At 36.0% G+C, this 13,381-nt stretch overlaps 1 protein-coding gene across 3 annotated transcripts in view; it reads left to right on the plus strand.

Moving 5' to 3' along the window:
• Positions 1-12,925, plus strand: part of ENPP3 (ectonucleotide pyrophosphatase/phosphodiesterase 3) — a 79,145-nt gene extending 66,220 nt beyond the window's left edge. For all 3 annotated transcript variants that reach the window (XM_045499635.1, XM_045499633.1, XM_045499634.1), the window contains 5 exons: positions 996-1,131; positions 3,664-3,741; positions 4,360-4,492; positions 6,112-6,268; positions 12,674-12,925. In XM_045499635.1, the coding sequence (XP_045355591.1) occupies positions 996-1,131; positions 3,664-3,741; positions 4,360-4,492; positions 6,112-6,268; positions 12,674-12,844 (675 nt within the window). In that variant the 3' untranslated portion in view covers positions 12,845-12,925. The remainder of the gene's footprint in view (positions 1-995; positions 1,132-3,663; positions 3,742-4,359; positions 4,493-6,111; positions 6,269-12,673) is intronic.
• Positions 12,926-13,381: the final 456 nt, after the last annotated feature.

Below are 13,381 nucleotides of genomic sequence, written 5' to 3' on the forward strand. Positions count from 1 at the left end.
AATTGAGCTTATGCATATTATTTTTCTCCCACTTTATTGAGATATAATTGACACATAACATTGTATAAGTTTAAAGTATACAACATGATTTGTATATTGTAAAATGATTGCCATATACATTTTAGACATCATAGCTTATTTTTGCTTTTAGCACATGCAGTGAATAAAGGATATCTTAAATTAATTTAACCATTTTTTATAAATTATTTAAAAAATTTTGTTAAGAAATATATACATTGTAAGCAGTAGTGGGCATATGAATCAAAATCTGAAAAAAAAATGAATAACAAAATGTTTACTCACTCATGGTTACAACCTAATTGAAATATGATGATGATTTAATACTGTATTACCTTAAGTACTTGGGTTAGGCAGCATATTTATAGGATGCTTGCTAGTGGATAAATTATTGTATTAGTCTTTAAATAGAGTTACAAAGAAAATTATAAAAAACTTGTTCCTATATTTCATGATAAATTAAACATAGCTACAATTTTTTTTAAATCCCCAAATAAGTAAGATCAGACAACCATAGCTTCTTTGAATTAATCTCAGGTTGCCCAGTTGAAGAATAACAACATCCTTAGTTCATATGTGTATTTTTGAAATAAATTGTTTGTTATTTATTTTCAAAATTTACTTGCAAGTACAATATATTTCACCACCTAAAAGTTAGATCCTAAAAAGAATTTTGGTTTTTAGCAGTAGCTCCCATTATTCCTTTTTTACTCCCAGTTCAGGATTTTATTCTGTAAATATTCCTTTCCAAGATGTATTTGATTTGCCCTCGCAGTGTCCCTAACCAGAAGGGAACCACAGAAGAAAACATTGCTGAAGACATCCACTTCCATTGCTTGCGTAGACCTGATTCACTAAGAAAATAGGAAAAGTTTAAATGAAAAACATTCTAGGGAAGTTACAAACCATATAAGGTGATGGGTTAGCCACAACTGTGGGTGTAACTTTTTTTTTTTTCTTTTTCTCTCTTTCAACAGGGAGACACATCGCCTCTTCCTCCCACTGTCCCAGACTGTCTGCGGGCTGATGTTAGGGTTGCTCCTTCTGAAAGCCAAAACTGTTCCTTTTATTTAGCAGACGAGAATATCACCCACGGCTTCCTCTATCCTCCTGGTTAGTATAACTCTTTTTTAGGGCAACAACTTAGAAAGCCCTCATCAGCTGGATGTGGGCATGTGCCTTAAACATATGCTCCCCACCTAAACTACCTGCTTGGGCTAAACTAGCTGCCCAGAGGCTTCCAGTGGTTGTGGGCTGACCTGATACAGTGTAACAGCTATAATAAACACTAATAAATTTTGCAGTGGGAACCACACATCGGCTCTAATCTGGCCCAGATGTTCAGAGAGTTCGTCAGGTTTAAGTTTAATTTTAAAACGGAAGATTCTTTGGAGATGGATGCAAAGGGTCTAAAAAAATATTTTTTCTGGCTGCCACCCCAGCTAAGGCCTGCACCGAGAGTGCAGCTGTGTCTGTGGCGAGAAATCAGGCTGGAATTCTGGCCTGTCACACATGGGGCAAGCTCATGTCCGACAATTTCACACCGTGGATTAAGTAGCTGAATGAACTTTACGTTTTTTGTTTGTTTGTTTTAGAAAACGTCTCTTCTCTTGGGAACATACAAAAGCCAGTGTCATTTTCCCTTTTTTTTTTTTAAATGTTTATTTTTTATTTCTGAGAGAGAGAAAGAGAGAGCACAAGTGGGGGAGGGGCGGGGGGGGGTGTAGAACAGAGCATCCCAAGAGGGCTCCACGCCCATAGCAGAGAGCCGGACGCGGCTGAACTCATGCACTGTGAGATCATGACCAGAGTTGAAGTCAGATGCTCAACTGACTGAGCCACCCAGGTGCCCCACCCATGTCGTTTTTCTAAACTCAAATCTTTTCCCTATTCAGCAGGAAATGTCATTTTTGTTAACTCACTCATGAGATTTTCAACAATTTCAGCTTCTGGGAATGGGTTTGCTTCTGCTGTTTGGCTTCATTTTTCGGGAAGCCATGACCTACGAGGTCAGTTTAGAGATTTATAATTTAGGGATTCTTACAGTAAGGAAAGAAAGGCTTAATGAAACCAAGTAGCATGTCAGTTTAAATTCCTAACGCTGAATTAGGACAAATAAGCTGATATATCTTATTAAAATATCTTCAGACAAAGCTCCCAAACTTATGCAAACCATAGGATAAACCTTACATAGTTGCAACATTTTATTAATAAAATTTTAAAATTGGCATATAATATTGTATCTGTTGAGCCATAAGGCATTTGTTGATATATAAATGTTTGCCTTGACAAAGAGATGAAATTAATAAGTAAACAACTTGTCTCAAAAAATATTAAGGATGAAATGAAACTCTGCTAACTCTCCACTACTCTGTTAAAAAGTCCGTTGTAAGTTAATCTTATTTTTCTCTGAAAAGGAAGTAATGCTATATTGATGGCTATCCCAACTTTCAGGGCTTAGTTTAAAAAGTAGAAAAGGCTTCTAGGGGTTCTGAGGACTGTGAATAACATGTGAAATTTTAAAGAAAAACCCCAACAACTTGTTTTTCCTTGCCTTTTGGTGCCCCCTCATTAGTCTTTCATTTAAATATTAGTTAACACACGCAAATGTATGTTTAAACACAAAGAGCATTATAATTATAATAAGCATTTACAGGCTTGCAGCTTTTTTAATCCTCAGGATATTTATATGACATAGATGCCATGAGACAAATGAAATGCAGAGGGACATAGCATTTTGCTCTAGTGGTTCAGCTGGTAGGTGATGGAGCTGGGGTTTCAACCGAGGTAGTCTTGGTTCTAGAACATACTATGCCCAGCACTCACTGTGCTAGACAGCACATCCATGAGTCCTCAGAACCAACCCTGTGTGGTGTCATTAGCAGTCTTCATTGAGTTAAAACTAGCTCTCTGAAGAAAATTTGACTTTAGAATGGTTACTTATAATAGCATTATTATTTTGTGCACATTCAATAACTATGCATTCACTTTGGTATAGTGTTTGTTTTCTAGGGCTGTTGTAACAGATTACCACAAACCCACTAGCTTAAAACAATAGAAACATATCTCTCACAGATCTAGACACCAGAAATCTAAATCAAGGTGTTGGCAGGGCCAGGCCTTCTTTGAAGGAGAGAATCTGGGGGAGAATCCTTTTTTTACCTCTTCCTGTTTCTGGGGGCTCCGGGCATCATTTGATACATGGCTCATCATTCCTAATCTTTGCCTCCATCTTCCCAGTGCCTTCTCGCCTGACTCTCTCTTGTTCTCAACACACTCTCTTTTTATAAAAAACACCAGCCCTCTCTAAGTCCAGGATAATCTCATCTTGAGACCCATAACATAGACCCATAACATAGAACCCACAGTTCTATCTGTGAAGACCCGATTTTCCTGTATATCACATTCACAGGTACAGTGGGGTTAGGACTTGGACATATCTTTTTGAGGGTCACCATTCAACCTACAGGCATCAAAGGCATAAAACTGCTGGCATTATTGATAATGTCTGCTGGAGAGTACTTAGTATCCCTATGTTTTGACTGCTAATGAATTTTCATTAGTACGTAATTGTATTTTGCTTAGTATGGAGTATGATATATTTTCTCTTCTAGTTTGATTTAATCAAATTCATTTGTTTTGCAGCAAACAATAGAACTTCTGATAGTCAATATGATGCTTTAATCACAAGTAACTTGGTCCCTATGTATAAAGCATTTAAAAGTAAGTATACATTTAGATTATTAATTTAAGAACCTAAGTGACTTTGTGAACTTACAAACTAAACACATCTTTTATGGCAATTTCTCCATGATATTGGGTCATTATGTTCTACTGCTTTAAATTTAGGAATAGGAAGGACCTCTGGCATAATTTTTTTTTTTTACTTCAACTTTGGGTGCCTTGTGACTAGAGCTTCAATAATTTATTTTTAATCCTAATTTAGCTGTAAATGGCTGTTCACAAAACAAAATTTTACTGACACTTACCGTAAGTAAATGTTAGGTGGTTTGTCGCTAGAATCATAATCAATACAGCAGTCTGTAGGTTCTGACCATTATTTAGTATCACTGTCCCCAAAGCAACTCAGCACTAGGGAGGAATTTGGAAACAAATTTTACTGTAATTTCACAACGGCAACTACATCGGCAACAAGAAATATCATCAATGTGGCTATTTATTTAATTGTGTTGTATGGACTGTTTTGCAGAATTACCTAATCACCATGGACAATTACCGAAGCAGTCTCTGATGCTATTTAAATGTACCTGTCTGTAATAGAAAATATTTCCATATGCAATAAGGGTTGATATTTTTAACATCTTATTCTATTATTTTTAGAAATGTGGGATTACTTCCACAGTGTTCTTCTTGTAAAACATGCCATGGAAAGAAATGGAGTAAATGTGGTTAGTGGGCCAGTATTTGATTATAATTATGATGGTCATTTTGATGCTCCAAATGAAATTACAGAGTAAGTAATTTGAAAACAAATGGACTTTTTGATTTAGCAGTGGGATATCATGAGGGGAAACCTCAGTACTCTAAATAAAAGCATAGTATTTGAAATATTACACAATATATTTATATAGAGATGTTATCATTGACTATTTTCAACCCTCTAAATATATAGCAAAACTTTTATACGGCAAACATTTAAACTAATAGGCAAGGAAAAAATGTCCAGGAAGAGTTCAGCAAAATTTTTATTTGGAAAATTTCTAAGCAAATGGGCACAGGGAAAATGTCATTTTGTAAGAGTTAAAGAGATAGGGAAGACTCACTGTATATCAGTAAACATAGAAGCATTCCAGCAATAAATAAATAAATAAATAAATAAATAAAATGTCAAGTAGTGACGATTCACAATGTTGTCCAATAGTGAGTGATCCATAAAATACCTTCCAGGAGAGAGTATAGGCTTCCCTAGAAAAGCAGTCCTAGTAATCTGTACATTTTTGTACTAAACCTGGTCATAATATGTTGCTAAGAACTATTTTGAGTGCAGTATACAGGCATACAGAGTTTTAGAAGTTTTATCTTTACTATCAGAATGTATGAAAGGCAAACTAAATCATTGTGCTGTCTAAGCCTACGTTGTGTAACACAACAATTTCTACCTATACCTTCTGATTAATATTTTTGATGACCCAGTGTGTGGCCTTTTTCTATTTTTATTTGCCTTGTTCTTATTTTAGTGTTTATTAATCCTATATTTCACCAGTTAATAATTCTAACAAACACTTTGATAGCACTTTACTATATGCCAAGTATTTTTCTGTACACATATACTTCATTTAGTCCACAAAACATTCTTAGGTTAGATTCTTTTAGCCCCCATTTAGAGAGGAGGAAACTGAGGCACAGAGAGGTTGAGTATCTTGTCTATGTTACACAGCTGCTAAGTGGCAAAGCCAGATACAAACCCAGAAGTCTAGCTCTGGTTCATGTAAAAATCCTAAAATCCCAGTAATATCGCTCCTTGTAGCAGCTCATATATTTTTTTTTTAACCAGGCTCATAATAATAGCTTTCCTTTATCGTGCTCTTAAATTTTTTTTAAAATACTTTCATGTTCATTATCTAAAAGACTGTCATCTGTTGTATGGATTTATTTCCATATCCGCACTGTGAAGTAGGTAGCACAGGATCACCTCCATGTTAAAGTTGAGGAAACTTAATAAGTCATAGAAAGTTAGAGGATCAGCACCCGCCCAAGTATCTAGTGGAAATGCACGGCTAGGGTTGGAATTGGGGCTTCTTTGTCCCAGTCCCTGCTCCCCTGGAAAATGTCTCTGTGAAGTATGAAGTCAACAAAGCTGGGAAACACAGGAGGCAAAATGTCATGGTCTGCTTTTCTTTGGATTCTAATATTCTTCATTTATGCTAAAATGACCAAGTTTGGACTTCTATAAATTTCTGTTCTGGCTCATGGAAGTCTAAAAATATGTGATAAGATTTTGTACTTTCTATTCACGTACTTTTTTCTTGGACTATATTTTTACCTTGGCATTTAAAATATTTATATAATGACATTTATAAATTTTAGAAGCAAAAGTATAACAACATCCAATCTTTTCCATTGTGTTTTTAGATATATAAAGAACACTAGTGTTCCCATCCCAACTCATTACTTTGTGGTGCTGAGCAGTTGCAAAAATAAGAGCCACACCCCCAACGCCTGTCCTGGGTGGTTGGATGTCCTGCCCTTTATTATCCCTCACCGACCTACCAACGTGGAGAGCTGCCCTGTGAGTATGCTCCTGGAGAGTCCTCAGGACCTGAGAAAATGATTAGTCAGATCTCCTACAGGCTTTTATAAAAGTGGCTTTGGCTACAACATGGGCAGGGTTGTACTAAAAATTACCACATTTTTAAACTTTTCCTTAGACTATTGATCTTTATGTAATAGATATCAATTTAAATATGGAGGGGCGCCTGGGTGGCGCAGTCGGTTAAGCATCCGACTTCAGCCAGGTCACGATCTTGCGGTCCGTGAGTACGAGCCCCGCGTCGGGCTCTGGGCTGATGGCTCAGAGCCTGGAGCCTGTTTCCGATTCTGTGTCTCCCTCTCTCTCTGCCCCTCCCCCGTTCATGCTCTGTCTCTCTCTGTCCCAAAAATAAATAAACGTTGAAAAAAAAATTTAAAAAAAAAATATGGATATGCCTACATGAACATGTTTTTAGATATGCGTATCTTACGTATTTTATTCATACACATTTTATTCACACTCAGAAGGGAAGGGTTGGTACCTTATTAATATTTTGATTCTTAATATAGAAATTTAAGGTGCTGTGCCAAAGTTGGCACTAAATTAATGTTTCCTGAAGGAATACGTAAAAAAAACTCCATCAACTTGAAATGTGAGGTCTGAAATTAATTACATATACATACGTACAATGAGTTAAAGTAACTCTTTTTTTAAACATCATGTGTTAGTCTACTTCAGCATCTTTATGGATCAAGGAAAATTGTATGTAACTAGTTACTTAAATTTGCCTGAATTTTTTTAGAAAAAAATATGTATTCTTGTAATTCGGTTTCACTAGTCATTCAACAAATATATTTTCACAGTGTACAGTACTGTGAAAGAAACTTTTTAGAATGCACCAAGGAGAAATACATAGTCTCTGCCCTCATGGAGTACATCTATAACTTTGATATGTAAATGAGACATAAAAATGAAATATAAATAAGGATAAATTAAATATGGACATGTAGATGGGTCAGTTGATAATATAAAAATTATTTTAAAAATATAAAGGTAAGAGATGTCACAAAGTTGTTATTAATTGCTAAATACTGCTATAAGGATTTAGTGTTTCAAATTTGAAACACATTTGGCAGGAATAATCAATAAAGGAAGGTTACGTAAAATGAGAAGGGAGTAGGGCTGGGCCCTGAGAATGGGCAGAATTTGTACAAATTGAGAGGATTAAGAAGAACCTTCAGTGGAGAAAAGATTTGGTAGCGGGTTGGATGCAAGAGCCAAAGAAAAAAGGAGACTAGAAGATGAATCAGAGATTTTAAATGTAGGTAATTAGAAAAAGAAAAAAAAAAACATAGAGGGAAGTTAGGAATGAGAACTATTTTGGCAGGTAGATAAGATAGTTAAGTTTAGGCATGTCCGTTGTGGAAATAGGCGTTCACATGGAAAATCCCATAGGCTAGTAGAGACTGGAAAAAGCGTAGGTTCTAGGCCAGACTGGGATTCATCTTTATTCTTTTAGATGTTCAACACATAACTGCCTTCATCATACTATGTATTGTGGGAGATACACAGATGAAATAGACATGAATTCTATCAAAAGTGCTCATAGGCTAGCCCATAGATACCTAGTAAAATAGAAGAAAGAAGAGAAAAGTGGCACAAAGAAGGACAGATAAAATTGTTATAGGACTTCAAAGGAGAAATATTTCCTGGTAGGGAAGGCGACATTCTAACTGGGTCTTGAAGATAGGATGTGAACTTGAATGTTTGAATGGTTTTTCAATGACTAGAGATGGAGGGCATAGATTAGAGGCTAAACAGTGGGTCTCTCATAGTCCTAGAGTGGGGAAAGGTTTCCAAAAACAGGGAAGCCATCATTCTTCACTTACTCTTCCAGTGGCAGACAGTGGTGACTAATACAGTATGGTGCTGGCTACCACTGAATCAGAATTAAGTAGTTCTTTACAATGGGTTCTAGGTAGAAGAAACTATTGGATATCCCTGATTTAGGTCCTTATTACCTTTTATCAGGACTTTTGAAAATGAATCTTAAGTAGCTTCATTGTCTCTTGTCCTCCTCTCCTTCACCTCTGTAGTATACCAGTTTACCTTAAACCTTAGGTTTTCATTATGACATACTTTTTCATCCCAAAACTGTATCTACCCAGAATAAAAAATGAAAACAAGCAAACAAAAAACTCCTAGCCTGCACTTAAGACTCTTCACAATTTATCTTCGGTTAGACCTGCAAACCCAAGTTGTGGGCTAACTGAAGTCCTTGAAACTACTTGACATATCTTGGGTTTCCCTACCTCAACGTCACTGCTCCTACTTTTCCCTCCTATAATGCCCTTGTTTTCCATCTGCTAAAAATTCTACCTACACTTCAAGGTAAAGAACAAATGCTATAAAGCCTCTGACATCCCAAGTAAAGATGATCTCGGAATTAATAGGGTGTCATCTCCATGGAATAAGACACCAACACTAATGAATTGAACATTATCTAAGATTTTAAGGAATATGAAGTACACTAATAAGGGTATGGCATTTATAAAGGTAATTATGAGACATAATATGACGAGTGTAAAGCAAATTTAAACCAAGCTATGAGAGAGATTGTGAACAAGATGTGGCTGTCAGACATGAGGGAGGTGAGAGGCAGGATGGAAAGGGTCAAATGTAACTGAAAACTTAGGCATAACTGACTAGGACATATATAAGACAATCAGTTGTTTTGGGAAGGATGAATTCGCTCTTTTTAGTCTTCAGATTGAGAGGCTAGTTGATTTTCTAGGAGGATACATGAGAAGCAGCATAGGATAGATCTTAAATGCACGGATTTGGGAGTTGGACATCTTGTGTTCAGTTATTGATATGGCTTCTTTGGGTAAATAATTGAATGTTCATCTCCTCAACTGTATAAAAAATCACCTTCCCTAATAAAATTGCTGTGAGCATTAGATAAGTTTTAAAGAAATCACATCTTATGTTGGAGCTACAGTCAACATAAAGTGAAATTGCATATAAGCAAAATCCTCTACATATCAAATCACCCAAAAAGTACCAGTACATATACAAACTATATCCTAATGTGGCTAAATCAACCAATATTTCCACTAGCATTAGAAAAGGTACGAGTGCTTTAAGCTCCCAATGAAATAGTTGTCTTGCTTTCAGGGGTATGTTGTAAGGAAACTGCACTTTTAAATAATCACTCCACCACTGGAAGAGGTTTGAGGCAACTAACACCATTTGTAGAAACGATAGATTCATGATTCCACCCCACATTTGGTCTAGGGAATTAGATTCATACTGCCTCATTTATTTTCTTCCTTCTCTTGTCCTTTCCATATTTTCTGCCTTTTTTCCCCCTTTTTATTTTTTTTTCCCTCAGCTTTGTATTGTTAAATCCCTGTCAGTTAAAAGAGAATGTTGTCATGAGTCCAAGTGACTGTCATTATTGTAGCTTGCTCAGCAGATATTGGAAAATGCAGGCATGGAACTTGGAAGAGAAACCAGAACTGTAGAAATAGATCTGATATTAAATCATGGGAGTGAAGTAAAGTTTCCAAAGGAAAGAAAGTGGAAAGAAGAGATCCAAAGTTCAAATTGAGGGAAATGTCTATCTGCTAGGATGGAAATCACTAGAATCAGTTGAAGAGATAGAGGGTGTTCACTGAACAAGTCATCAGTTAGAGCTATGCAAGAAAAAAGGAAATTTTAGAAGCCTGTAGTGATCAACTAAGTGAAAGTTCGAAAAACAAAATCCACTCAGTTGGGTTATCCTTGCCAAAGCAATTTCATTAGTGTGGTAGCAGCAATAACCAAACTGTATGTGGTTAAGGGGAGAAGATAAAGAAGTAGGGTAGAAAAATACTGAAACTGATATTGCCTGAAAAACCCAACAAAGGGCACTGTATTTTAGGGGTATGTAATACTTCTGTTTATGTAACAATTTGAACACATACACAGTTGACTCTTGAACAATATGGGCGGGGGGTTTAAGGGTGCCAACCGCCACACAGTTGAAAATCCATGTATAACTTTTAACTCCCAAATCTAGCTACTAATAGCCTACTATTGGCTGGAAGCCTTACAATAGCATTAGTAGCCCATTTAACACATATTTTATTACATGTATTGTGTATTGTATTCTTACAATAAAGTAAGCTAGGGAAAAGAAAAGGTTATTAAGAAAAGCACAAGGAAGAGAAAATACAATGACAGTTCTGTATTGTATTTATTGAAACAAATCTGAATATATATGTGGATCCCCACAGTTCAAGCCGATGTTGTTCAAGGGTCAGTTGTTTTTAAATATAGCTCATAATCACTCTATGTTTGCAAGGCTGCTCTTCTGTTGGATGCATTAGTACAGTAAGAGTTGTCTATTGCTGGCTTCTGTTCAGATTGCTTGGTGCAGGTGAACTATCTGGTATTAAAGAACTTGAGTATTACCCCTGACTAGATAGAGTTAGGTGGCCTGCTTTAGGTTTATTTCATTGCAGTTTTAAAAGAGGGTAGACCTAGTCAGGTGTCGAGTGAACATTTAGTTGGATGGGTACCAAATAAGCCATGAGGGAGCAGAGTAATATAAATCAAGTGGGAGAAAACTTTGTGAAAAAAGTGATAAAAAATAGTGAATGCTGCTGAAATGGGAAATAAGGGCAGAAAAAAAGAAGAATCAATTAGATTCTCGTTGGAAATAGGCTCGAATTAGTACAAAGCGTATTTACTTAAAAAATTAATGCACATCCTGAATCTCACAGAGAAATGCTTTAGTGGTTAGAAACAAAAAGTAGTTTCCTCTTACACTTCCTCTGGCTCAAATAATAGCTGCCTATTTTAAGCTTGCATATTTAAAAAAACAGGTAAACCGGGGCACCTGGGTGGCTCAGTCGGTTAAGCATCCCACTCTTGGTTTGGGCTCAGGTCATGATTTCATGGCTTCGTGAGTTTGAGCCCCATGTCGGCTCTGCATTGACAGTGCAGAGCCTGTTTGGGATTCTCTCTCTCTCTCTCTCTCTCTCTCTCTCTCTCTCTCTCTCCCCCTCTCTCTGCCTCTCCCTCATTCGTGCTGTCTCTGTCTCTCTCAAAAAAATGAATAAACAAAAAAATTAAAAAAAAACAAGTAAACTACTATGCTGAAGTCAAATGAGAGTTATTAAAACACATTCATCTAAACAAACCTTTAAATTTTCTTACTTTTAAAAAATCTAAATGGCAATTAGCAGTACCATATGAATATCAGAAAATTAATATATAAAAAATAAGAAATTTTATAGAAATCCTTAGCTCTAAAGGATCGAACTAATTTTTATATAGTAAAAAATCCATTAAAAGTCAGATGGCCAAGAAATATGTGAAAAGATACTCAACTCTGATGATACTCGGGGTAATAAAATCAAACAGATAAAACACTATTTCACACTGTGATTTGGCAAGGATGTGGGGAAGTAGGTATTCTCTTCCACTATCAATGCAAGTGTAAATTGGTATAAATAACCTGAGGAGCGTGAGGTTTAATATCTGGGAAAATTAAGTTGCATGTACTCTATGATCCAGCAATTCCATTTATGTATCCTAGAAACTCATATTCTTGGATACGGGAGGCATGTGCCAAGTTATTCATTACAGGATTATTTACAATGCCAAAAATACTATCAATATGGCAATAAAAAGAAAATAAACTATGCTACCACAAACCACAGCTAAAAACAACTGATTTAACTGGCTCTGGATATATCTCTATGGATAGGTTGCACACATAATTCTTTTTTTTTTTTTTAATTTTTTTAATGTTCATTTATTTTGAGAGAGAGAGAGACAGAGCATGAGCAGGGGAGGGGCAAAGAGACAGGGAGACAGAGGATCTGAAGCAGGCTCCAAGCTCTGAGTTGTTAGCATAGAGCCCAACATGGGGCTCAAACCCATGAAATGTGAGATCATGACCTAAGCTAAGTCAGAGGCTCAACTGACTGAGCCACCCAGGTACCCCTGCACATGTAATACTGATTGAGAAAGTAATTATAGAATACCACTTATAATACCGCTTATATAAATTGGAACACTCATAACTCATGATATATATAGTAGAGTGATGTGCTGTAAAAATTTTAAAACATGGACTCGTGCTAATTATTAGTTCTGAGTAGGACATTGGGGATTTAACTTCATCTGTAATATCTTATTTCTTTTATATCTGAAGTAAATACTAAAATAGCTAAGCTTTATGACTTTGTGGTGGTCTGTATTTGTTATAACATACTTTTTGTACTTCTGTTTTCCTTTTATTTTAATAAACAACAAAATTTAGCTGCATCAAGTTAAGATTTAAGGCAATAAAAAACACAGGGAAGAGGAAAACCTCTAAATAATAGAAGATCCCTCTGTTAATGAAAAATAATGCCCTATGAAAAACAGGCTTTTGTTTCGCTTTTACAGGAAAATAAACCAGAAGCTGTTTGGATTGAAGAGAGATGGAAAGCCCACATTGCCCGGGTCCGCGATGTGGAACTTCTTACTGGGCTGGACTTTTACCAGGAAAAAGTACAGCCTGTCTCTGAAATTTTGCAACTTAAGACATATTTACCCACATTTGAAACTGTTATTTAACTTAATATATAAATGAATTGGGGCAGAATGTAAATGATTTTTCTGTTAAATAATCACAAAATAAAGTGTTCTGTTTTTCCTGAACTCTTCTAAAAAGCCATGTCACAGAATTTTCATTATTCCCCTCTCTTTTTCATCTCTACAAACGTGTGTTATTTTAAAGTTCCTCTTTTTTTTTTTTTTTTTTTTTGCACAGAGATTGTGCTGTGGTATACCTACCATATTATATTTATTATTTTATTTATAATCTTTGGCCATATTTTCTGCCCAGCATTATCTAAAGAGAAAGGAGACCAGGTTAAGTGTCACTTTGGTGAAGGTTATACAAGAAATGTTGCATTTGACAATTAGACAATATTTATTAAAAGAAGCACATTACCTCATTCAGTAATTTCACTTGTAAAACCTGGGGGTGCCTGGGTGGCTCAGTTGGTTAAGGGTCCAATTTCGGTTCAGGTCATGATTTCACGGTTCCTGAGTTTGAGCCCCGCATTGGCTCTGTGCTGACAGGTCAGAGCCTGGAGCCTGCTTCAGATT

This window comes from Leopardus geoffroyi, chromosome B2 (assembly GCF_018350155.1).
Source record: "Leopardus geoffroyi isolate Oge1 chromosome B2, O.geoffroyi_Oge1_pat1.0, whole genome shotgun sequence".
NCBI lineage: Eukaryota > Metazoa > Chordata > Mammalia > Carnivora > Felidae > Leopardus > Leopardus geoffroyi.